General features: G+C 42.4%; 1 protein-coding gene across 50 annotated transcripts in view; it reads right to left on the reverse strand.

The window, feature by feature from the left end:
- The window catches only part of ATG13 (autophagy related 13), a 57,889-nt gene that overhangs the window by 25,583 nt on the left and 5,644 nt on the right, over positions 1-26,662 (reverse strand). For 17 of the 50 annotated variants that reach the window (XR_008492442.2, XR_008492441.2, XR_008492450.2 and 14 more), the window contains 4 exons: positions 16,144-16,199; positions 2,461-2,542; positions 1,395-1,475; positions 821-940 (listed from right to left, as the gene is read on the reverse strand). Coding sequence is in view for 37 of the 50 variants with exons in the window: in XM_054439718.2 (XP_054295693.1) it covers positions 821-940; positions 1,395-1,475; positions 2,461-2,529 (270 nt within the window). In the remaining 13 variants the exon portion in view is untranslated. Of the gene's footprint in view, positions 1-820; positions 941-1,394; positions 1,476-2,460; positions 2,543-16,143; positions 16,338-20,822; positions 20,941-26,662 lie in introns of all 50 variants that reach the window. The other 33 variants (XR_010127693.1, XR_008492448.2, XR_010127694.1 and 30 more) reach the window with 5 other exon arrangements.

The following is a 26,662-nucleotide window of genomic DNA, read 5'->3' on the forward strand; positions in this document are numbered from 1 at the left end:
TCCAGCCTGGGTAACTGAGCAAGACCCTGTCTCAAAAAACAAAACAGGCCAGGCGCAGTAGCTCACGCCTGTAATCCCAGCACTTTAGGAGGCCGAAAGTGGGCGGATTACCTGAGGTCAGGAGTTCAAGACCAGTCTGGCCAAAATGGCAAAACCCTGTCTCTACTGAAAATACAAAAACTAGCCAGGCATGGTGGCAGGTGCCTGTAATCCAAGCCACTTGGGAGGCTAAAGCAGGAGAATCGCTTGAATCCAGGAAGCGGAGGCTGGAGTGAGTGAAGATCGTGCCACTGCACTCCAGCCTGGGCAACAAGAGTGAAACTCTGTCTCAAAAAAATAAAAATAAATAAAAACAAAAAACAGCGTGGGCGCGGTGGCTCACCCTTGTAATCCCAGCACTTTGGGAGGCCAATGCGGGCAGATCACAAGGTCAGGAATTAGAGATCAGCCTGACTTAACATGGTGAAACCTTGTCTCTACTAAAAATACAAAAATTAGCCAGGCATGGTGGCATGTACCTGTAATCCCAGCTACTCAGGAGGCTGAGGCAGAAGAATCACTTGATCCTGGGAGGCAGAGGTTGCAGTGAGCCAAGATCGCTCCACTGCACTCCAGCCTGGGCGACAGATCGAGACTCAGTCTCAAAAAAACAAAACAAAACAAACAAACAAAAAAGAACCAAAAAAACCATGACCACCTCAGAGAATGATAAGAATGTCAGAGAGGAAAGGGGCAGGAATAAGACTGAGAAATGAACTGGATTCAGAGTGTGAGGAGCCTTGAGTGCTAAATGAAGACACCAACCTGGCTACAGCCTTACCTCAGAAGTCTTAAGTGAAATCTCCACACACATGGACCTCCCGACCGCAGGCAGTTGCCCTGCCAGTGCCTTCTTTGCCTCATGTGTAACCTCTGGGATGTCTTTGATTGCTAAGTTGAACTGGAAAACAAAAGGGACTTTTGCATGAAACACTCACAGGAACATTATGGAAAAAGAAATTAGTGTATGCTGGGTAATGCAAGTATTGCTGTGGCTGATTAAGGAAGACAATTCATTCACTTCTCCCTTCCCCATAAGGGATAATCCTGCATCAAAGCCCCAAATCTCAAGTTGAAAAAGGTAATTATCATTACAAAAATTAGCCAAGATACAATTTTTATCTTACAAGGACTAAGCTTTTCATCTATCACAGCAGAAAGTTAAGAACCAAATAAATTCAGGATTAACATACAATAAGAACAACCTTTTCAATTAAATGGATCAAATGGAATTAGATATTTTACTGTTATTTATAATACTATAAATGGTATTACTTATTATTGCACTTGAGAACTTTACACATTCCTTGTGACAAACACTACAGTATACACTTTAGTAAATAATAGAATTTTACCCAATCTGAACCCGTTGGAGAAGATGATGAACGAGTGCAAATCTTTTCACCAAGCCGAGCCTGGACAATCACTTGGACAGTCTAAAAAAAAAAAAAAAACACACAAAAGAAATCCTCAAATGATGAAAAGTCTTAAACTAATCTGGCTCCTGATCAGGGTTAAAATCCTCCCAATACAGAGTTTAAAAGATGACAATTAATCATAAGTATACTTTGGGAAACAGTATAATTTTAATTTTTGAAAACAGATGGGAAAAACACTACATACAAAAAATAACTTTATAAACATTCCTGAGTGTACAGTGTCAACCAGTGAAAGGAATTACAGGATGAGGCTTGCAAACTGTAATATTCTCATATGGCAGAAGGAAAGCTGAGCATGGTGGCTATGATGTTCATAAAGAAACGTGTCCAACTGTGGTTTTAAATATTCCCTGCCACAAACTTGTAACACCATGGTAGATTTAAAACAAAAATTCCACAATTATTCATATCATTTGGCCCATATGGCAAAAGTCTTCCACATAATTTTACAACTAAAATCAACTACATGGATTGTTCTAGCATGGCAATGGTTGAGAGGAGTGACATAGGTAGAAATGATTTTTAGATTTAGGAAAATATGGCATTCAAAATTCAATTTTAATTCCTCATTTACCAGGAAGGGAAGAATATACAAAAGTTGAACATTTCAGGATTAGTTGAAACTTAAGGAAAGATGACCAAAATGCTGCCCATTCCAGCTGACGGTCTTCGTTCCCACCCAAAGGGAACATACTGTGCCAATAACCTGGCATAACAGTTTGACATTTCTGCAAACAGGCTTGCAAAAAAAAAAAAAATTTTTTTTTGAACAAGTAGCTGTGGAAAATTGGAAGCTACATTTTAGCTACACCCCCAATACCGCCCCCATACCTCACAGTTTGGTTGACAACAGACAGAAGTATCCCTTAAAATGGGCAAGCTGCAAGCTGTTATGCTACTTTCCAAAGAGAGTTGTTCGCAAAAGGGAGAAGCACGGAAGTTATTTCTAACAGTTCTAGGCTCAAGAGAATGGACATATTACCTTGAGGGCAAAAAATTTAATAAACTTGTCCAGGTCCTTTCTGTCCTGGGAATTGAGATCAGTTTCCATTGCCTATAGGAATCTAAAAAAAAAAAAGTGAAAAAAAAATGACTAATATCTTTAAAAAGGCATTGATACATCAAAGCATACAGAGATGGTATTGTCTACTAGCCTAGGAATAATCATGTGGGAGTGGGAGGAAAAAAATTTTCTTTAACTAAAGATACTAAAGTGAAAAATACTGAGATACTATCGTTTGAGGAAAATAGATTCTACACAGAGCTACATCTAGGAACCTAAAAAATGAATGAGAACATTTTACCTGATTCTGAAACTTTCAGCTTTAAATATAATTATCCATTCAAAATTATTTCATCATCCAGCAGATTCAGGACTAAATTTTAATGAGACATAAACTTTGCTGAACACACATTAGTTAATTTATATTCCTTCAAAGGCCACTAAATCAATTTAACTTTGGGAGCTATGGGCTTTTGAGAATCTACTGACAAAAGCCCTTTCTCCAGAAAAAAACATACATATAGGAATGTTTGCATATAATTTCATGGGGATTCATGGATTTCATGAAACACACCATGAATGCCCTCCCTGGCTGGCCGCTATGGGTCATGCCTGTAATCCCAACACATTGGGAGGCCAAGGCAGGAGGACTGCTTGAGCCAAGGAATTTGGACCAGCTTGGGCAAGATCAACATGGTGAGACCCGGTCTCATTAAAAAACAAACAAAAAAAGCCCTCCCAGGTTGAAATGATTTGAGAGAAAGGATGCATTTAGAGAGAGACGAGCATGAACAAAGAGGTATAAACAATAGAGAGCAAATTAGGTTTAGAAATATTAAGTACTCCAGTTTTCTCCAGTTTTCCAAAGGATTGAGTATGGTTGGAAAATGTTAATGGACGTCCTGGGCCAGCAGATAAAATAGACTCCCGCAGCTGAGGGGTGTCATGTTTAAAACAGAACAAGACGGCCATAGCTGGGGGAGCAAGTAGTCATGTACTCTTTGTTCTCAAAAACATGTATAAAAGTAGTACAAGACCTCCCTTTTTACAATCAAGCCATTGTTGATTGGACACGTTGTTGGAGCTGTTGATCCCAAGCTAAACTGGGCAAGAACCACCAACCCCCACCCCCTGAACTCCCTCAATCAGCCGTTTGAAACAAATGTCTGAGAGACTTCTGGTTTTGGGCCTGGAAACTAACCAATCAGGGGGCAGCTGTATCAACCAATCAGAACTTCGCTATGCTGACCAACCAGAACTAGGCAAGTTTCAATCCTTCCTTTGCATAAACAGACCTGACTCTGAACCTAGGCACTATAAAACTTGCACCCTCCCTTTGTTCTGCCAGTTTACAAACTGTTCACTGAGATAAAGTCTCTTTCCTACAAATTCCTTTGCAGAGAACTTTTGTTCACAGGAAGTAATACAGCTGGTTGGGGCCAGACCATGAGCATCTTGAATACAATCAGCTTCTAGAAGCCAGATCTGCACCTAGTGTGCGAGACAGGGGAGCTCACCCAAGGCTTTTGACGAGAGGAAGTGACACAATTGGAGTGGTAACAACATCCTGAATGGTGCTTTAGAAAGACAGCTTTACGGGCATAATGCAGAACACTTTTGAGTATGAAAAGTGGGGAAATCAGTTAGGTCCTTGGCAATAATTAAGGACCGTGATGAAGGCATGATCTAGCACAGGCATGATTGGGCGATATTTTAAAGGAAAAGCTGAAGGCCAGGCACGGTGGCTCACGCCTGTAATCCCAGCACTTTGGGAGGCCGAGGCGGGTGGATCACCTGAGGTTAGGAGTTTGAGACCAGCCTGGCCAACATGGTGAAACCCGTCTCTACTAAAAATGCAAAAATTAGCTGGGCGTGGTGGCACACGCCTGTAATACCAGCTACTTGAGAGGCTGAGGCAAGAGAATCGCTTGAACCCAGGAGGCCAGAGGTTGCAGTGGGCTGAGATTGCGCCACTGCACTCCAGCCTGGGTGGCAGAGTGAGATTCATCTCAAAAAAAAAAAAAAAAAAAAAAAAAAAAAACCCACAAAAATAAAAAAACAAGGAAGAGCTGATAAGATTTAATGACTTAAGAAACAGGATAAAGGAGTGGCAGAGTTTTAAAAGTGGATAACTGAGAGGCTAGAGTTTCATTTAACAAAAACAGGGAAGCCAGACTGGGAAAATATTTTAAGGAAAAGAATAAACAAAAAGAGAGCTAAAAGAAGAAATAATGGGTACACGTTAAATTTTTTTTTGGTCGGGCACGGTGGTGCACACCTGTAGTCCCAACAGTTTGGGAGGCTGAGGCAGGTGGATCACTTTAGACCAGGAGTTGGAGACCAGCCCGGACAACATGGCACAATCTGTCTCTACTCAAAACACAAAAAAATTTAGCCAGGCATGGTGGTGCATGCCTATAGTCCTAGCTACTCGGGAGGATGAGGTGGGAGAATGGCCTGAGCCCTGGAGGTCAAGCCTGCAGTGAGCCATGGGCAGTGAGCCATGGCTGCTCCACTGCACTCCAGCCTGGGCAACAGCAGTAAAACTCTGTCTCAAAAAAAAAAAAAAAAAATTCAGGTATAACTTAGATGCATTGAAATGCACAAATCTTGGGTGTACAGGTCAATAAATATTTTTATATGTATACACCCATATAACCACAATCCAGATAAAGTTATGGAACATATCCAATATTCTAGAAGGCTCCATTACACCCCTCTCAGTCTATAAATCCACCAAAAGGAAACAATTACTGATTTCTATCACCACAGATTAGTTTGGGCTGTTTTGAATTTCTTACAAATATAATCAATAATATTAACTTTTTTGTGTGTGGCTTTTATTCAACATTATGTCTATAATACAATTCATCTATATTGTTGGATGTAGCAGCAGTTTATTCTTTTTCATTGCTTCATAGTACCCTATCTCATGAATATAACATAATATTAAAAATAAATTCTAGGCCGGGCACAGTGGCTCACGCCTGTAATCCCAGCACTTTGGGAGGCCGAGGCGGGTGGATCACGAGGTCAGGAGTTCAAGACCAGCCTGGCCAAGATGGTGAAACCCCGTCTCTACTAAAAATACAAAAATTAGCTGGGTGTGATGGTGGGCACCTGTAATCCCTGCTATTCAGGAGGCTGAGGCAGAGAACTGCTTGAACCCAGGAGGCAGAGGGTGCAGTGAGCCGAGATCGCACCACTGCCCTCCAGCCTGGGCAATGGAGCAAGACTCCATCTTAAATAAATAAATAAATAAAATTCTACTGATGATAAACATTTGAGTTGTTTCCTGTTTTTAGCTATCATATTCTTATATGTGTCTTTTGGTGGATGTAAACATTCACTGCTATCAGAGACAAAGTCAGGAGTGTTAATGGTGGGTCATTGAGTACACGGTACGTATGTTTAGCTTAAATACACACTGCCAGAAAGGTCTGAAGTATCTGTACCAGTTCACAGTCCCAGCAGCGTTTGAGTTGTCTACTGTTCTATAGATAGGTTCCCTGATGTTAGAATCATAAGACTTTTGTTTAAGAATTGCTTAAGTACATGGGCACAGTGGCTCATGCCTGTAATCCCAGTACTTTGGGGGGCCAAGGTGGGAGAATCACTTTAGTCCAAGAGTTTGAGACCAGCCTGGGCAACATGGTGAAACCCTATCTCTAGAAAAACAAAATATAAAAATTAGCTGGGTATGGTAGTCCCAGCTACTCAGGAGGCTGAGACAGGAGGATTGCTTGAGCCTGGGAGGCAGAGACTGCAGTGAGCTGAGATCGTGCCACTACACTCCAACATGGGCGACAGAGCAAGACCCTGTCAAAAAAGAAAAAAAAAAAAATTGCATAAGCAGATCCTGAAGCACAGCAGAATAGCTGACACCAAACAGTTTAAAGGCCCCCCCCACAGAGAAACCAAACCAGTGTAAGAATATAGTTTCTTCATCTCTCTGTGCCATGACTTTACTCTGCATACTTTGACCAATGATCTCCATACTTCAGCCCACTCTCAAACTCTTAAATTGAAACTCTACCCACAAACTCCCTGGGGAGGCGGATTTGAGGGTTCCTCCTGTTTCCTGTTTTGGGAACCCTATAATTAAACCTCTTTTCTCTGCTGCAACCCAGTGTCTCGGCATAATCACTTGCTGCACGAAATGAACAACGGACCTATTACAGTTACAGCTGGGCGATATATATAAAAAGACAGAATTCTGACCCACAACCTGCAGCAACCAGCCCAAGAAGCCAACCTACTATCTACACTAATGAGTCAATGAAGTCAGACTATCTCTAGCAACTAGTCCAGGAAGCCAACAATAACCACTATGACAATTGGCCCAATTCACAATAGCCAAGATATAGAATCACCCTAAATGTCTATCAATGAAGATAAAGAAAATGTGGAAGCTGGGCATGGTGGCTCACGCCTATAATCCCAGCACTGTGGGAGGCCAAGGTAGGCAGATCATGAGGTCAGGAGTTTGAGACCAGCCTGGCCAACATAGTAAAACCCTGTCTCTATTAAAAATACAAAAAATTAGCCAGACATGGTGGTAGGCGCCTGCAGTCCCAGCTACTTGGGAGGCCGAGGCAGGAGAATCACTTGAACCCGGGAGGTGGAGGTTGCAGTGAGCCGAGATCGCACCACTACACTCCAGCCAGGGCAACAGAGCGAGACTCCTTCTCAAAAAAAAAAAAAAAAAAAATTAGCCGAGTGTGGTGGCACACGCCTGTAGTCCCAGCTACTTGGAAAGCTGAGGTGGGAGAATGGCTTGAACCTGGGAGGCGGAGGTTGCAGTGAGCCAATACCACAACATTGCACTCCAGCCTGGGTGACAGAGTGAGACTGTCTCAAAAAACAAACAAACAGAAAAAGTGGAATATATATATCATGGAAATTAGCCACAGAAAAAGAGTAAAATCCTGTAATTTGCAGCAACATGAATGAACCTGGAGAGCATTATGTTAGGTGAAATAAGCCAGGCATGGAAAGACAAATACTGCATGATCTCACTCGTGGAATCTAAGATGTTGTTATTAAAGTAGTAGAGAGTAGAATAGAAGTTACCAAAGGATAGGGAAGTAGGGTGTAGGTTGATGGTGAGAAATTGGTCAGCAGGTACAAGGCCACAGTTAGATAGGAGGAATAAGTTCCAGTGTTCTATATCATAGCAGAATGACTGGAGTTAACAATAATGTATATTTCAAAATAGCAAGAGAGGTTTTTTTGTTTTGTTTTTGAGACAGAGTCTCACTCTGTCACCCAGGCTGGAGTGCAATGGTGCGATCTTGGCTTACTGCAACTTCCGACTCCCGGGTTCAAGCGATTCTGGTGCCTCAGCCTCCCTGAGTAGCTGGGATTACAGGCATGCGCCACCTCGCCCAGCTGATTTTTGTATTTTTAGTAGAGACAGGGTTATGCCATGTTGGCCAGGCTGGTTTTGAACTCCTGGACTCAAGCAATTCACCTGCCTCAGCCTTCCAAAGTGCTGGGATTACAGACATGAGCCACTGGTGCCCAGTTAAAAAGAGAGGTTTTTAAATGTTCTCATCACAAAGAAACAATAAATGTTTAAGGTGATGAATATGCTAATTATCCTGAATAGGTCACTACACAATTTAGACATGCATCAAAACACAAACCCCATAAATATGTATAATTATTATGTATCAATCATAAATTAAAAATGAAAACAAAAAACCATTGGCCCAAAAGAGCTAGGACTTAATACCCTACATTTTGGTACCCATGGCCTCCAACTTAGGACCAACTGAAGAAAGCCAAATATGCACCTCCTAACCCATCACACAGGATGCCTTGCTTCTAGTCAGCCTGCCTCCAGCTACCCTATGCCAGGAGCCTCCAATTAGGGAAAACCTGAAACCTTCCCTTTTTCCCCCCACTATAAAGCTTTCCCACTCTTCTGTCCGCTTCTGAGTCTCTGCCAAATGCAAATGATAACAGCTGACTCTTTTGCTCTGAATAGCCTGTGCTTGTTCTCATCTGGGTGCTCTTTATTTCCATATGAAAAATAGTTTTGATGCACTTTGGGAAGCTGAGGCAGGCAGATCACTTAAGGTCAGGAATTCGAGACCATCCTGGCCAACATGGCAAAACCCTGTCTCTACCAAAAAAATACAAAAATTAGCCAAAGAGTGGTGGCGTAGACCTGTAATCCCAGCTGCTCGGGAGGCTTAGGCAAGAGAATCACTTGAACCCTGGAAAAACATTATTTTTTGAACATAAAAAAGTGCTTACCATCAAACAAAAGATTAATAAATTATTAAAATTCAGAGAAAAGAAAATAAATTTTTGCTGATCTGCAAATCATGAAGATATTCTCCTGTATTTTCTTGTAGAAACATTTTGTTTTATTGCACCACTGCATCCCATCCTGGGCAACAGAGTGAGACTCTATCTCAAAATAGATAAATAAAAATAGCTGAGTTGTAGCTCTCAATAAACAGTATGTTGAAAGTATACAATTTAATAGGATTCAACGTACTTATGTATGGTAAAACCATCACCAAAAACAAAATAGTGAACCCCAATAGTTCCCAAAAGTTTCCTCGTGCCTCCCTTTAGCCACTCCTTAATACTCCTTATCCTTAGGAAACCTCTGATCCTTAATCGCAGTTTGTAGAATTCTGTATCAATGGCTTTACGCGGTGGCTCACGCCTGTAATCCCAGCACTTTGGGAGGCCAAGGCAGGCTAATTACAAGGTCAAGAGATCAAGACCATCCTGGCCAACATGCTGAAACCCCGTCTCTACTAAAAATACAAAAATTAGCTGGGGCGTGTTGGTGTGCGCCTGTAGTCCCTGCTACTCGGGAGGCTGAGGCAGGAGAATTAACACTCCAGCCTGGTGACAGAACGAAACTCCACCTCAAAAGAAAAAAAAAAACAACTATATCAACTAAATCACATAGGCCCAGCGTGGCAGCTGACACCTGTAATCCCAGCTCTTTGGGAGGCTGAGGCAGGAGGATCGCTTGTGGCCCAAAGTTCAAGATCAACCTGAGCAATATAGTGAAACTCCATCTCTACCCCCAACAAAAAAAGGAAAAAAGATTGAATCATATAGTATATACTCTTTGCCTGGCTTTTTTTTTTTTTTTTTTTTTTTTTGAGACGGAGTCTCGCTCTGTCCCCCAGGCTGGAGTGCAGTGGCGTGATCTCGGCTCATTGCAAGCTCCGCCTCCTGAGTTCACGCCATTCTCCTGCCTCAGTCTCCCGAGTAGCTGGGACTACAGGTGCTCACCACCATGCCCGGCTAATTTTTTTGTATTTTTAGTAGAGACGGGGTTTCACTGTGTTAGCCAGGATGGTCTCGATCTCCTGACCTCATGATCCACCAGCCTCTGCCTCCCAAAGTGCTGGGATTACAGGTGTGAGCCACCGCACCCAGCCCTCCCAGGATAGGGATATCTAAACAAATTTGTAGGGAGAGGCAAGAAGTCAATGAAGGAGAAATAAAAGATGTGAGAGAGGAAATAATTATTGGAATAAGATGCCACAGGACAGTCCACTGTGATCAAGAACAGGTTAATGGCCTAAAGCAATCCAAACTATAAATGACTTACCTACTGGAATCTATCATTTGTAGATCTGGCTGCACTTGAAACATATACCCACTTCAGACATTCCTAATTTTGGTTAAAAAGAACACTAACAACTGTGCCATTGTACTCCAGCTTGGGTGACAGAGCAAGGCCCTGTCTCAAGAAGAAGAAAAACAAACAAATAAAGAAATGTGCTGCAGGATTATACTGCCTTTATCTTACACTAAGGATAAGAATTGGATTCTCACCATCAGATTATCTACCAATGCAATCATTATAATGGCACAATGGCTCCAATGACTTTTTGTACAACTGGTAGCATTGAAAGGATTATGTAACTACAGTTATTGAGCCAAAAAAGGTGCAGTCTCCACTAGGGAAAAAGTTATCTCCCAGACCTATGTGTTCCCTTAGGTCCAGTTAACCAAGCAGTCAATTCATCCTCTACAAGGTAAATGTATGTAAGGTTTACTTTACGCTTTGCTCTTTGCAAAATTCTTTCTTTGAGTGCTCCTATGAATACAAAGGTAAATTTGATACAAACATTAAAGAAACCTGCAATTGAACAACTTCCTTTTTTCTGCCCTTTGCTATTAACTGTCCAGTTACTAAATCCTGCAACTCTTACTATGCAAATTTTTTAAAACAGAGATGGGGGGTCTCTCTATGTTGGCCAGGTTGGTATTGAACTCCTGGACTCAGGCAATCCTAATTACCCTGATTTGATCATTACACAATGTATATATTTATCAAAACATCACTGTATCCTATAAATATGTACAACAATTATTATGTCTTAATTAAAATAAAACTTTTAAAAGGCCAAGCTCAGTGGTTCACGCCTGTAATCCCAGCACTTTGGGAAGCTGAGGGCAGGGGATCACATGAGGTCAGGAGTTCGAGATCAGCCTGGCCAACATAGCAAAACCCCATCTCTACCAAAAATACAAAAATTAGCCAGGAGTGGTGCCGCAGCCTGTAATCCCAGCCACTTGGGAGGCTGAGGCACAAGAATCGCTTGAACTTGGAAGGCAGAGGCTGCCACGAGTTCACACAGCACCCTTGCACTCCAGACTGGGAGACACAGAGAGAAACCCCTACTTAAAAAAAAAAAAAAAAAAAAAAAAAAACAAAGAAAAAATCTAGGCCAGGTGAGGTGACTCATGCCTGTAATCCCAGCACTTTGGGAGGCTGAGTCGGGCGGATCACAAGGTCAGGAGTTCAAGAAAAGCCTGGCCAATATGGTGAAACCCGGCCTCTACTAAAAATACAAAAAATTAGCTGGGTGTGCTGGCACACACCTGTAGTCCCAGCTACTGGGGAGGCTGAGGCAGCAGGAGAATCATTTGAACCCAGGAGGCAGAGGTTGCACTGAGCCGAGATCGTGCCACTGCACTCCAGCTTGGGTGACAGAGCAAGACTCGTCTCAAAAAACAAACAAACAAACAAAAAAACTAGGCTGGGTGCAGTGGATCACACCTGTAATCCCAGCACTTTGGGAGGATGAGGTGGGCGGATTACTTGAGGTCAGGAGTTTGAGACCAGCCTAGCCAACATGGTGAAACCCTGTCTCTACTAAAAATACAAAAATCAGCTGGGTGTGTTGGTGCATGCCTACAGTTCCAGCTACGCAGGAGGCTGAGTCAGGAGGACTGCTTGAACCCGGGAGGCGGAGGTGCAGTGAGCTGAGATTGTGCCACTGTACTCCAGCCTGGGCAACAAAGACTCAGACTCAAAAAAAAAAAAAAAAAAAAAGAAAGAAAGAAAACTAAATTAAATTAAAAAGAAAAAAAGAATCCAATCCCAGCACTTTGGGAGGCCGAGGCAGGTGGGTCACAAGATCAGGAGATCGCGACCATCCTGGCCAACATAGTGAAACCCCGTCTCTACTAAAAATACAAAAAAAATATTAGCTGGGTGTGGTGGTGCATGCCTGTAATCCCAGCTACTCAGGAGGCTGAGACAGGAGAATCTCTTGAACCTGGGAGGTGGAGACTGCAGTGAGCTGAGATCGCGCCACTGAACTCCAGCCTGGCGATAGAGCGAGATTCCATCTCAAAAAAAAGAAAAAAAAATCCCAGGCAAACTCAGCTGAGAAAATAGGTTACGTGATTTCAAAAAGGTGATCAGAGGCCTGCTGGCACTTTCAGCAAAGAGTCTAGTCACTGAAAGCGGCAAAAGGTGATCCTGTACCAAAGTCCAGGATTTCAATATTCAGGCTTAGGAAACTAAAAAATTTCTTTATTTGTAGTCTTAATGAAGTAAAAGAAACTAATTTTATTAATTCAATCAAGGTTTTGGGGACAACACAAGTTACAAGAGACTGTTTATATAGTATATACATATGCTTTTTTGAAACAGGGTCTCACACTGTTGCCCAGGCTGGGGTGTAGTGGTGCAATCATAGCTCACTGTAACCCGGAATTCCTGGCCTCAAGCAATCCTCCCACTTAAGCCTCTCGAGTAGCTGGGACTATAAACTCTCAACACCATGTGCAGCTAATTTAAAAAAATTTTTGGCCAGGCACGGTGGCTCACGCCTGTAATCCCAACACTTTGGGTGGCAGAGGCGGGCGGATCACCTAAGGTCAGGAATTCAAGACCAGCCTGACCAACATGGCAAAACCCCGTCTCTACTAAAAATACAAAATTAGCTGGGCATGGTGGCGGGCGCCTGTAATCCCAGCTACTCAGGAGGCTGAGGCACAAGAATCACTTGAATACAGGAGGCGGAGGTTGCACGAGCCAAGATTGCGCCATTGCACTCCAGCCTAGGCAACAAGAGCAAAACTCCGTCTCCAAAAAACAATAATTAAAAAATAAAATAAAATAAAATTTTTGGGGGCTGGGTGCAGTGGCTCACGTCTGTAATCCCAGCACTTTGGGAGGGTGAGGCAGGTGGGTCATGAGGTCAGTTCTAGACCAGCCTGACCAACATGGTGAAGCCCCATCTCCACTAAAAAATACAAAAATTAGCCAGGCATGGTGGCAGGCGCCTGTAATCCCAGCTCCTTGGGAAGCTAAGGCAGGAGAACAGCTTGAACCCGAGAGGAGGAGGTTGCAGTGAGCTGAGATGGCGCCACTGCACTCCAGCCTGGGCGACGGAGCAAGACCCCGTCGCCAAAAAAAAAAAAAAAAAATTTTTTTTTTTAAGAGATGGGGTCTTGCTCCGTCGCCCAGGCTGGTCTCAAACTGCTCGCCTCAAGTGATCCTCCCACCTCCATCTCCCAAAGCACTGGGATTACAGTTGTGAGCCACTGTGCTAGGCCCATGATTCCAATTTTTGAGAAAGCAGAGAGAAAGAGATGTGTCAAGTAATAAGGATGTTATCTTTCCTAAAAAGATACTGTTTTGGGAAGTAAAATAGTACCAGATGGTTACCTGGTATCACCCCACAGTATAAACTTCACATATCCTTCTCTACCACAGGGGCAAGTGGTTTTGTGGTTCTACTGCCAAAACTCTATAGAGGTACCGGACCTGACAACGTATGTATTTGACTTTCTTCTCTTCAGACTTTGCAGACTACTTACTGCCACAATTCTTGTTACAGCCAAAATGACTGTCTACATTAAGGGTGGAGACTCCTTGATAGTATAGGTTTTAAGGCCAAACATCAGCTGCTAGGAGACTAAGCCAAAGAAAAAGAGCTTTTAGGTTACCACTTACTTCAAATCAAGGCCACTTTACCTTTGAGCATTCTAGTCTCTCATTTACTTTGCAACTTTTCTGCAAGTTCTTCAAATGTCTTGCCTCTTTCCTGCTAATATGCTGAATATGTAAGTTCACGTGAGCTGCTTACTATCTTGTTATTAAAATTTTCTGTCCTAGGGATATAACCCAACTACTATGTATAATTTCAGATTTTCACAAAAAAATTTATGCAGTTCCCATTCATGAATAATTGATTAAATTTATCATGTCAGTTTCTAAAATGCCTTAATCAGGTAAAAAAAAATTATACTCTATAATGTTCCCACAAATATTGCTATCCCTTTAAACTTCATTTATGCTTATTGTCCTGTGACTTGATACTTATAGGTTTTCTTGTCTTAGAAGTAATCTCATTTAATTAAGACATTTCTTCATGACAAGACAGTTGAGTAATAACAAAAACTATTTATTGGACTTTAAATAGCAATTTCAATTTTGCAACATCTCTGCACATCACTTTTGCAAATAGAAATTCCTAACGAATAACACTTTGAGGTTCCCAAAGTGTAAGAGAACATGCATAGACTTGTATCAGACTAAATGCTTTTTTGTTTTTGTTTTGAGACAAGGTCTTGTTCTGTCATCCAGGGTGGAATGCAGTGGTGCCATCATAGCTCACTGCAAGCCTGGACCTCCTGGGCCCAAGTGATCCTCCCATCTCAGCCTCTCGAGTAGCTGAGACCACAGGTATGTGTCACTACACCCAACTAATTTTTTAATTTTTTGCAGAGACCTGTGGGGTGGGTCGAGTGTCTCCGTTTGTTCTCCAGGCTGGTCTTGAACTCCTGGCCTCAAACGATCCTCTCACCTCAGCCTCCCAAAGTGCTGGGATTATAGCTGTGAGCCATGGCACCCAGACCAGACTAAATGTTTTTGAACAATTACTGAAAAAACAAATTATCCCATTGTTAGATAATGCCCATAGGAAAAAAAAAAAAAAAAAGATAATGCCCATAGATAATCACTGACTTCCAAATGCTGGACAGAAGATTCTATCACACTACTTAAGTGCAAAAGATAATAATGAACGAATGGAAAACAACATTTAACTAGGTAAGCAGGTTCTCTACATCTTTTATTTACTTTTGTACTGAAATTCTAATTTTAAATAAAGAAATAGGCCAGCTTGGTGGTCCAAACCTATAATCCCAGCACTTTGGATGCCCGAGGTGGACAGATTACTTGAGCCAAGAGTTTGAAACTACAGTGAGCTATGATTGCACCACTGCACTCCAACTTAGGTAACAGAGTGAGACCCTGTCATTCATTAATTTACACTTACATACATACATATAGGGTTCTACTTAAATAGGCAGATAAAAAAGACATATTTATCTAAACTATCTTCCTAATCCTCAATTAAAAGCACAGACATAAAAAAGCTATAAATAAAACCCAAAGACAGAAGAAGAAATAACAAATAAAAGAAGTCAACGAAGTACTGGAAAATAAAAAGTGAATAGGCTGGGCATGGTGGCTCACATAAGTAATCCCAATACTTTGGAAGGCCAAGGTGGGATGATCTCTTGAGCCCAGGAGTTTGAGACCAGCCTGGACAACACGGAGACACTCTGTCTCTACAAAAAATTAAAAAAAAAAAAAAAAAATTAGCCAGTTGTGGTGGCATGCACCTGTGGTCCCAGCTACTTGGGAGGCCAAGGCAGGAGGATCACTTGAGTCCAGGAGTTCAAGACCAGCCAGGGAACATAGTGACACCTTGTTTCTGCAAAAAAAGTAGTCGGGCATGGTGGCATGCACCTGTAGTGCCAGCTACTGGGGAGGCTGAGGTAGGCAGATTGCTTGAGCTGGAAGGTCAAGGCTGCAGTGAGCTGTGATTGCACCACTCCACTGCACTCCAGACTGGGTCATACAGTGAGATCCTGTCTCAAAAAAAAAAAAAAAAAAAAAAAGCCTCTAATTTCTTGCCAAGGCCAAGCATAAGTCTACCTATCAGCTTTCTGGATGTAACAAGCACAGTGAGAAATCAGGTAAATTGATTTTTACCATATTTATCTCCATTTGGCCTTTGTAACTGGTCCACTCACTCATCATGAAACACACAAGCGGTGTTTGGTATTTCTGAATCTGGAGCCTTCCCTGAACCTCAGCTACCTAGAACCTCCAGTCTGGAACCATTACAGGGTTCTTGGTTCAAATCAGTTCACTTCCTGTTCCAACTTCTTTTCACTCCCAGGCTGCTGGGGCTTCTGCATTGTTAAACCAGTTAAAATTCCTCCTCTAGGTTTCCTTCTCCCAAAAATGTAGAGAATCTCTCCTTCTCAACTTTTCCCATTCTATTCTTGCGTGTTTACATCCATTTTATTCCTTTACTATAATTTTATATGGCTTAAAAAGAAGTGGTGCCTGGTGGCACATACCTGTAGTCCCAGCTACTCAGAAGGTTGAGGCAGGAGAATCACTTGAGTCCAAGATGCTGTAGAGAAATATGATCATGCCTGTGAATACCACTGCACAATAGCCTGGGCAACAGAGCGAGACCGCATCTCTTTAAACAGAAATTTGTGCCATATCCAATTCTGCCTGTTACTTAGTATCTTTGGGACGACAGAGCCTTAGGAGACCAAAAATAAAATAAATAAATAAATAAATAAACAAACAGAATAGATATATGCAGTCACTCTGTCATGTTTAACCAGAAATTTGTAATCGGTCAAAAATTCCTGATATTATGGCGCTTGTATTCTAACAAGGGGGAAACTGACAATAAAAATAATTAAAATATGTTTGAAAGTATTAAGTGCTTATTAAGATTAAGCAGGGTCGGCCAGGTGCGGTGGCTCATGCCTGTAATCCCAGCACTTTGGGAGGCCGAGGCGGGTGGATCACCTGAGGTCAGGAGTTCGAGACCAGCCTGACCAACATGGAGAAACCCCGTCTGTACTAAAAATACAAAAATTAGCCGGGCGTGATCGCGGGCTCCTGGAATCCCAGCTACTTGGGAGGCTGAGGCAGGAGAATCGCTTCAACTCAGAAGGCAGAGGCTGCAGTGAGCCGAGATCATGCCATTGCACTCCAGCCTGGCAACAAGACCGAGACTCTGTCTTGGAAAAAAAAAAAAAAAAACCAACCTCCTTGTGAACACAAATAGATGAATCTCACATAATACAAAATGAAAGCAGACACAAAAATGCACACTATAAGTGTGACTGCATCTATACCATGCTCTAGAAAAGGTAAATGTAATCTCTTGTGACGGAAAACAGATCAGTATCAGACAGGCGCAGTGGCTCACACCTGTAATCCCAGCACTTTGGGAGGCTGAGGCGGGTGGGGCATCTGAGGTCAGGAATTCAAGACCAGCCTAGCCCACATGGTGAAACTCCATCTCTACTAAAAATACAAAAATTAGCCAGGCATGGTGGTGCACATCTGTAGTCCCAGCTGCTTGGAAGGCTGAGGTGGAAGGATCTCTTGAGCCCAGGAGGAGGAGGTTGTAGTGAGCCAAGATCGTGCCACTGCACACACACTCCAGCCTGGGTGACAGAGTGAGACTCAGTCTCCAAAAAAAAAAAAAAGAAAACAGTATTGCTTGGGGCTGGGAGTGGAGGTAGAAATGGTAGGGGGAAAAGTTATAGTGATAGGAATTTCCATGTTTTGATTGTGGTGGTGATTATAAGACTTATGCATTTGCCAAAATTTGTGAAACTGTAAATTTATAATGGATATAATTTATTTTATGTCAATTACACCTCAATCAAGTACATTTTTAAAAAGGATTGCTCAGGTTGCTGTGTGGAGAAGACTTAGATATATATGCAACTAATCTAATATTAACAATGAACAGTTAACCAATTAATATTTCCTTGATTTATTCTAAAAATGAATCCCAAATTCAGTTTTTCTGAGTAACAATTCCTGGCATATTAACAACATTGCTTTCACATTTGTATAATGCGTACTTCTACTTACACAAAATCTATAAGCAGTAACCTCAAAACTATTACAGAAATAATAGAATGTTTTACCTGTAATTAAAAAAAAAAAAACAAACAAACTACTTGCTGACAAATATTCAACACTTTGGATGCTTAAAATGCGGGGTTTTGTTTTCGGGTTTTTTTTGAGACAGAGTCTCACTCTGTCGCCCAGGCTGGTATGCAGTGGTGCAATCTCACTGCAATCTCCAACTGCCAGGTTCAAGTGATTCTCCTGCCTCAGCCTCCCGAGTAGCTGAGACCAGAGGCACATGCCACCACACCAGCTTATTTTTGTATTTTTAATGGAGATGGGGTTTCACCATGTTGGCCAAGCTGATCTAGAACTCCTGACCTCAGGTGATCTGCCCACCTTGGTCTCCCAAATGCTGGGATTACAGGCGTGAGCTACCATGCCTGGCCAAAATACTTTTTTTTCCTGCCTTTTTTTTTTTTTTTTTTTTTGAGACAAGGTCTCAATCCTTTGTCCAGGCTGGAGTGCAGTGGCCTGATCACAGCTCACTGCAGCCTCAACCTGCCAGACTCAGGTGATTCTCCCACTTCAGCCTCAGGAGTAGCTGGGACTACTAGCATGCCACCACACCCAGCTAATTTTTTGTATTTTTTTGTAGAGATGGGGCTTTGCCTTGTTGCCCAGGCTGGTTGTGAACTCCTGGGCTCAAGCAATCCTCCCGTCTCAGCCTCCCAGACTGCTGGGGATTGCAGGCATGAGCCACTGCGCTTGGCCTTAAAAATGCTCTTAAATTCAGGCCAGGCACGGTGGCTCACGCCTGTAATCCCAGCACTCTGGGATACCGAGGCAGGCAGATCACCTGAGGTCAGGAGTTTGAGACCGGCCTGATGAACATGGAGAAACCCCACCTCTACTAAAAATTAAAAAAAAAAAATTAGCCGGGCATGGTGACACATGCCTGTAATCCCAGCTACTTGGGAGGCTGAGGCAGGAGAATCGCTTGAACTCAGGAGGCGGAGGTCGCGGTGAGCTGAGATCGCGCCACTGCACTCCAGCCTGGGCAACAAGAGCAAAACTTCTTCTCAAAAAAAGCTTTTAAACTCATGTTTATCATGCGAGAACATGTAGGTTTTGGAAGCACTAAAACTTAATACATTTCTCTATATTTATTTATTTATTTTTTGAGACAGAGTCTTGCTCTGTCGCCCTAGATGGAGTGCAGTGGTGCGATCTCGGCTCACTGCAACCTCTGCCTCCCAAGTTCAAGTGATTCTCCTGCCTCAGCCTCCCAAGTAGCTGGAATTACAGGCACCCGCCATCATGCCTGGCTAATTTTCGTATTTTTGTAGAGATAGGGTTTCATCATGTTGGCCAGACTGGACTCAAACTCCTGACCTCAGGTGATCTGCCCACTGCAGCCTCCCACAGTGCTGGGATTACAGGTATGAGCCATGATGCCCGGCCCGGGCTAATTTTCTTATTTTTAGTAGAGATGAGGTTTTGCCACGTTGGCCAGGCTGGTCTCGAACTCCTGGCCTCAAGTGGTCCATTCACCTCGGCTTTCCACAGTGCTGGGATTACAAGATTACCGCACCCAATCTTATTTCTTAAGCTAACAGTGGAAGAGCAGATACAATCCTTTCCTGACATAGTCCTTTTTTTATATAGCAAATGTTTACATCTTCCTCCTAACACTTTGGTTTCAAAGGGAGCTGTGCAATAAATGAAGATGGGGAAAATACTTCTTTATAGTATAATACAATAAATAAATGTAAGAAGAATAGCAGACTTAGAAAATGACAATTTTTTGTAACCATTATAGGAATAACTGGTTCAAGCAAATCGCCAAGGAATGCTAAAATTTCTGGGTGAAACTTTATTTACAAATGAGATATTTACACAATCTATGGGAACACAGGTTACTACTTATTAATTACAAAGAGAAACCTGGTGGATACAATCTTAACAAAGTCATCAAAGATAACATACTGCTATTGGGGCTTAGAAATCAATACCCAGGCCGGGGGCGGTGGCTCATGCCTGTAATTCCAGCACTTTGGGAGGCCAAGGCAGACGGATCACCTGAGGTCAGGAGTTCGAGATCAGCCTGGCCAATATGGTGAAACCCTGTCTCTACTCAAAATAAAAAATTAGCCAGGCGTAGTGCTGCGTGCCTGTTATCTGAGCAACTTGGGAGGCTGAGGCAGGAGAATCATCTGAACCCAGGAGGTAGAAGTTGCAGTGAGCTGAGGTTGTGCCACTGCACTCCAGCCTGGGCACAAGAGTGAAACTCCTGTCTCAAAAAACAAAAGAGGCCAGGTGTGGTGGCTCACGCCTGTAATCCCATCACTTTGGGAGGCCGAGGTGGGTGGATCACAAGGTCAGGAGATCGAGACCATTCTGGCTAACACGGTGAAACCCTGTCTCTACTAAAAATACAAAAAATTAGCTGGGCGTGGTGGTGGGCACCTGTAGTCCCAGCTACTTGGGAGGCTGAGGCAGGAGAATGGCGTGAACCCGGGAGATGGAGCTTGCAGTGAGCCGAGATCGCACCTCTGCACTCCAGCCTGGGCGACAGACTCCATTTCAAAAACAAACAAACAAACAAAAAAACAAAAGAAAACAATACCCCCAAATATGGCTATGCTCAACCAAAGAAGCCTCAAAGTATCTCTGACACCTCACTCCATCCACACACCTTCTCTTCCAAAGCATACAGTAAAGCTTAAATTCCTTTATGCGCCTAAAATCCAGACCCACCTAAAGGAACAACTGTTCTTCTGTATGCTGTAACACCACAAATGTAACCACACCTAAATGGACCCTTTCACAAGATAATGTGCAAGTTAATTTCTGTTCCCTGATCCATTCATTCTCCCTAGTAATCCCCTCAGCAGAATTCCTTTTCTCCAGGTTTCCATAACTTGTTTTGCCAGAATGGTATATAACCTCTGAACCACCTGGGGGGATGGGTAATCACTCTGTGATAAATTTGTATGCCTTGGCCAGCCCAGTGACTCACGCCTATAATCTCAATACTTTAGGAGGCCGAGGCAGGAGGATAGCTTGAGCTCAGGAGTTCAAGATCAGGCTGGGTAACATTTATCTACAAAAATACAAAAAATTGGCTGGGTGTGGTGATGCTCACCTATAGTCCCAGCTACTCAGGGGACTGATGTGGGAAGATCACTCGAACCCAGGAGGTTATGGCTGCAGTGAGCTGTGATCATGTCATTGCACTCCAGCCTGGGTGACAAAGCAAAACCCTGTATCAAAAAAAAAAAAAAAAAAAAAGAGAGAGAGAAAGAAAGAGCAAGCTATAGCAAAAGTACCTTAGGAAAAAAAAAATCTGTATGCCTTTTTTTCCAATTCGTATGCCTTTTGTGAGCTGATTTTTTTTTTTTTTTTTTTTTTTTTGGTAGCAATGCGATCTTGATATGTTGCCCTGGCTGGTCTGGAATTCCTGGCTTCAAATGATCCTCCCATCTTGGCCTCCTAAAGTGTTGGGATTAGGATTACAGGTGTGAGCCACTGAACCCGGCCTTGCGAATGAGTTGATTATCTTTTGGAGACAAGGTCTCTGTTGCTCAGGCTGGAGTGCCATGATGATCATGGCTCACTGCAGCCTGGACCTCCCAGGCTCAAGTAATCCTCCCACCTCAGCTGGGACTACAGGTGCACACCACCACACCCAGGTAATTTTTATTTTTTTGTAAAGACAGCATCTCACTATGTTGCTCAGGCTGGTCTCAAACTCTTGCGCTCAGGCAATCCTCTCACCTCAGCCTTCCAAAGTGCTAGGATTACAGCATGAGCAATCATGCCCAGCCAATGAGCTAATGAGCTGATTTTTTCAAGGGTGAAGGGGAACTTTCACCTTGGCCTGGACAACAACAATTGAAGAAACTGACTTCACATCCCTTCTGATGTGATGTATTACTTACATAGCTTTCTTGCTAAAACTGTATAACCTGAAATTAACCATGAGGAAGTGACTAGACAAGCTCAAATTGAAAGGCAGAACATTTAATAATATAATGATGGGCTCATCACTCTTCAAAAACGTGTTATAAAAGACCAAAAAAAAAAAAAAATCTGAAGAGCCATTTTAGATTAAAGGAGAACAAAGTGTGACAACTAAATGCAAAGCTTGATTCTGGACTGGTTCCTGGATTTTTAAAAAAGTTTCTGTGAAGGACAGTACTGAAACAACTGGCAACATTTGAACCCAACTGTATACTAGGTAACAGTATTGCATCAATATTAAATTTCCTGAATTTGGCTGGTTGCGGTGGCTCATCCCTGTAATCCCAGCACTTTGGCAGGCTGAGGAATGTGAACATTTGAGGTCAAGAGTTCGAGACCAGCCTGGCCAACATGGTGAAACCCTTTCTCTAGTAAAATACAAAAATGAGCCGGGTGTGGTGACGCATGCCTGTAGTCCCAGCTACTCAGGAGGCTGAGGCAGGAGAATCGTTTGAACCCGGGAGGTGGAGGTTGCAGGGAGCCAAGATTGCGCCACTGTACTCCAGCCTAGGTGACAGCGAGACTCCATCTCAGGAGAAAGAAATAAAGGGTATTCAATTAGGAAAAGAGGAAGTCAAATTGTCCCTGTTTGCAGATGACATGATTGTATATCTAGAAAACCACATTGTCTCAGCCCAAAGTCTCCTTAAGCTGATAAGCAACTTCAGCAAAGTCTCAGGATACAAAATCAATGTGCAAAAATCACAAGCATTCTTATACACCAATAACAGGCAAACAGAGAGCCAAATCATGAGTGAACTCCCATTCACAATTGCTTCAAAGAGAATAAAATACCTAGGAATCCAACTTACAAGGGACGTGAAGGACCTCTTCAAGGAGAACTACAAACCACTGCTCAATGAAATAAAAGAGCATACAAACAAATGGAAGAACATTCCATGCTCATGGGTAGGAAGAATCAATATTGTGAAAATGGCCATACTGCCTATAGATTCAATGCCATCCCCATCAAGCTACCAATGACTTTCTTCACAGAATTGGAAAAAACTACTTTAAAGTTCATATGGAACCAAAAAAGAGCACGCATCGCCAAGTCAATCCTAAGCCAAAAGAACAAAGCTGGAGGCATCACGCTACCTGACTTCAAACTATACTACAAGGCTACAGTAACCAAAACAGCATGGTACTGGTACCAAAACAGAGATATAGATCAATGGAACAGAACAGAGCCCTCAGAAATAACGCTGCATATCTACAACTATCTGATCTTTGACAAACCTGACAAAAACAAGAAATGGGGAAAGGATTCCCTATTTAATAAATGGTGCTGGGAAAACTGGCTAGCCATATGTAGAAAGCTGAAACTGGATCCCTTCCTTACACCTTATACAAAAAGTAATTCAAGATGGATTAAAGATTTACATGTTAGACCTAAAACCATAAAAACCCTAGAAGAAAATCTAGGCAATACCATTCAGGACATAGGCAAGGGCAAGGACTTCACGTCTAAAACACCAAAAGCAATGGCAACAAAAGCCAAAATTGACAAATGGGATCTAATTAAACTAAAGAGCTTCTGCACAGCAAAAGAAACTACCATCAGAGTGAACAGGCAACCTACAGAATGGGAGAAAATTTTCACAACCTACTCATCTGACAAAGGGCTAATATCCAGAATCTACAATGAACTCAAACAAATTTACAAGAAAAAAAACAAACAACTCCATCAAAAAGTGGGCAAAGGATATGAACAGACACTTCTCTAAAGACGACATTTATGCAGCCAACAGACACATGAAAAAATGCTCATCATCACTGGCCATCAGAGAAATGCAAATCAAAACCACAATGAGATACCATCTCACACCAGTTAGAATGGCGATCATTGAAAAGTCAGGAAACAACAGGTGCTGGAGAGGATGTGGAGAAATAGGAACACTTTTACACTGTTGGTGGGACTGTAAACTAGTTCAACCATTGTGGAAGTCAGTGTGGCGATTCCTCAGGGATCTAGAACTAGAAATACCATTTGATCCAGCCATCCCATTACTGGGCATAATACCCAAAGGATTATAAATCACGCTGCTATAAAGACACATGCACACGTATGTTTATAGCGGCACTATTCACAATAGCAAAGACTTGGAACCAACCTAAATGTCCAACAACGATAGACTGGATTAAGAAAATGTGGCACATATACACCATGGAATACTGTGCAGCCATAAAAAATGATGAGTTCATGTCCTTTGTAGGGACATGGATGAAACTGGAAACCATCATTCTCAGCAAACTATCGCAAGGACAAAAAACCAAACACCGCATGTTCTCACTCATAGGTGGGAATTGAACAATGAGAACACACGGACACAGGAAAGGGAACATCACACACCGGGGACTGTTGTGGGGTGGGGGGAGGGGGGAGGGAGGAGGGATAGCATTAGGAGATATACCTAATGCTAAATGACGAGTTAATGGGTGCAGCACACCAACATGGCACATGTATACATATGTAACAAACCTGCACGTTGTGCACATGTACCCTAAAACTTAAAGTATAAAAAAAAAAAAATCCTGAATTTGATAAAATTACATTTTAGTCCACACTCTTATTCATGAGATATAAGTAACATCTCTGAAGGGTTCAGAAAAAAAAAAGAATAAGAATGTGTAAATATAATGCAAAAATAATAGTTATACAATATATAGGAGAAAGAAAGAAATGTGGTAAAGAGTGAACAATGTGCAAATCTAAGGGAAGAGTACATAAAAATTCACTGTAATATTCTTCCAACTTTTCTGTAGATTTGAATTAAAAAAAATCAAATTAACAAATAAAAAAACTAGTTGCCAGCCAGGCACGGTGGCTCAGGCCTGTAATCCCAGCACTTTGGGAGGCCAAGGCGGGCAGATCATCTGAGGTCAGGAGTTCGAGACCAGCCTGGCCAACATGGTGAAACTCCATTTCTACTAAAAATACAAAAATTAGCCGGGCATGGTGGTGCACACCTGTAATCCCAGCTACTTGGGAGGCTGAGGCAGGAGAAGTGCTTGAACCCGGGAGGCAGAGGTTGCAGTGAGCCAAGATTGTGCCACTGCACTCCAGCATAGGTGACAAAGTGAGACTCCGTCTCAAAAAAACAAAAACAAAAACAAAAACATAAACAAAAAAACAAAACTAGTTGCCATCATATGGTCCATAATAGAGTGGAGAAAAACTTTCACCCAGCATAAACGTCTTCTAAAATTAGGTCTCTTTCTTTATGGACGTACTTCAAATGCACTTTTTCTTTTCTTTTTTTTGAGACTGGGTCTCGCTCTGTCGCCCAGACTGGAGTGCAGTGGCGCAATCTCGGCTCACTGCAAGCTCCGCCTCCCAGGTTCGTGCCATTCTCCTGCCTCAGCCTCCCAAGTAGCTGGGACCACAGGTGCCCGCCACCACACACGGCTAATTTTTTTTTTTTTTTTTTGTATTTTTAGTAGAAACAGGGTTTCACCATGTTAGTCCGGATGGTCTCCTGACCTCGTGATCCGCCCGCCTCGGCCTCCCAAATTGCTGGGATTACAGGCATGAGCCAGGGCACCCGGCCCAAATACACTTTTTCAAACAGCTAGAATGATGACTCTAGCTGTACTTCCAAGATTTCATCACAGCATATCCTTGCCTTAGAATGAAGGTGGCACTTGAACCACGGCCAGTCCACTACAGCCAGATCTAAAAGAAATATATACATACAGTGTATATAAACAAAATTGCACCCCGAAGATGACAGAGTTTTGTCACAGCTTGTGAATTCTGTTCAACAAGTGCTGGAATCTAATCTGCTTTGCCCCTAAAATAGCATTTACAAGTTTTGGATATGAAAAACAGAAGAGAGAAAAATACACATTATAAAAGCAGAACATACGTGTATCAGTTTTTGGATACTAAATGACAGCCTTGTTTCTCCCCTTTGAATTTTTTTCCCTTCAGTAGTCAGCAGTTTGCATGTACAGAGAAAATGGACTTACAAAAACTTGCAGCAGTAGTTTGTTCTTGATTTAAATTTTTGTTTTTGGTTTAGATTATGAATGCATGAAGTAAGGGAGTGAATCAGTTTCTTGTTTATATTTTTTTCACTTTTAAACAACAAAAAATTATTTAAAATATTTTAATGCATTCTTGGCCGGGTGCAGTGGCTCACACCTGTAATCCCAGCACTTTGGGAGACCAAGGCAGGCAGATCACGAGGTCAGGAGATCGAGACCATTCTGGCTAATACAGTGAAACCCCGTCTCTACTAAAAATACAAAAAATTAGCTGGGCATGGTAGTGGGTGCCTGTAGTCTCAGCTACTCAGGAGGCTGAGGCAGGAGAACGGCGTGAACCTGGGAGGCGGAGCTTGCAGTGAGCCGAGATCGCGCCACTGCACTCCAGCCTGGGCGACAGAGCAAGACTCCATCTCAAAAAAAAAAAAAAAAAAAAAAAATTTTAATGCATTCTTTTGAAGAGGTAGATGTTTGGTAATTTTATGGCTCCCAGAGCATACATTCAATTGGTGCATGTAGTGTAAGGGGGAAATGGAAATTAAATGAAAACACACGGCTTTGGTCATGTCAATCTGTAAGACACATCAGTAAAAGGGTATTATGCTCGGTTGGTTTTGTTTTTTTGTTTCGCTTTTTGTTTTTTGGTGATGTGGCTTAAATGCAATAGTTTCTTTTTTGGTACATATTTCGCCAATTAAAGACCAGAAGGTCACACACAAAAAAATTTTTTTCATTTCATAGAGAAGACACATTAAAAAAAAAAAAAATCTTCTGGGGCCGGGGGCGGTGGCTCACGCCTGTAATCCTAGCACTTTGGGAGGCCAAGGCAGGTGGATCATGAGATCAGGGGTTGGAGACCAGCCTGACCAACATGATGAAATCCCATCTCTACTAAAAATACAAAAATTAGCTGGGTGTGGTGGCGGGTGCATGTAATCCCAGCTACTCAGGAGGCTGAGGCAGGAGAACTGC

This window comes from Pongo pygmaeus, chromosome 9 (assembly GCF_028885625.2).
Source record: "Pongo pygmaeus isolate AG05252 chromosome 9, NHGRI_mPonPyg2-v2.0_pri, whole genome shotgun sequence".
Classification (NCBI taxonomy): domain Eukaryota; kingdom Metazoa; phylum Chordata; class Mammalia; order Primates; family Hominidae; genus Pongo; species Pongo pygmaeus.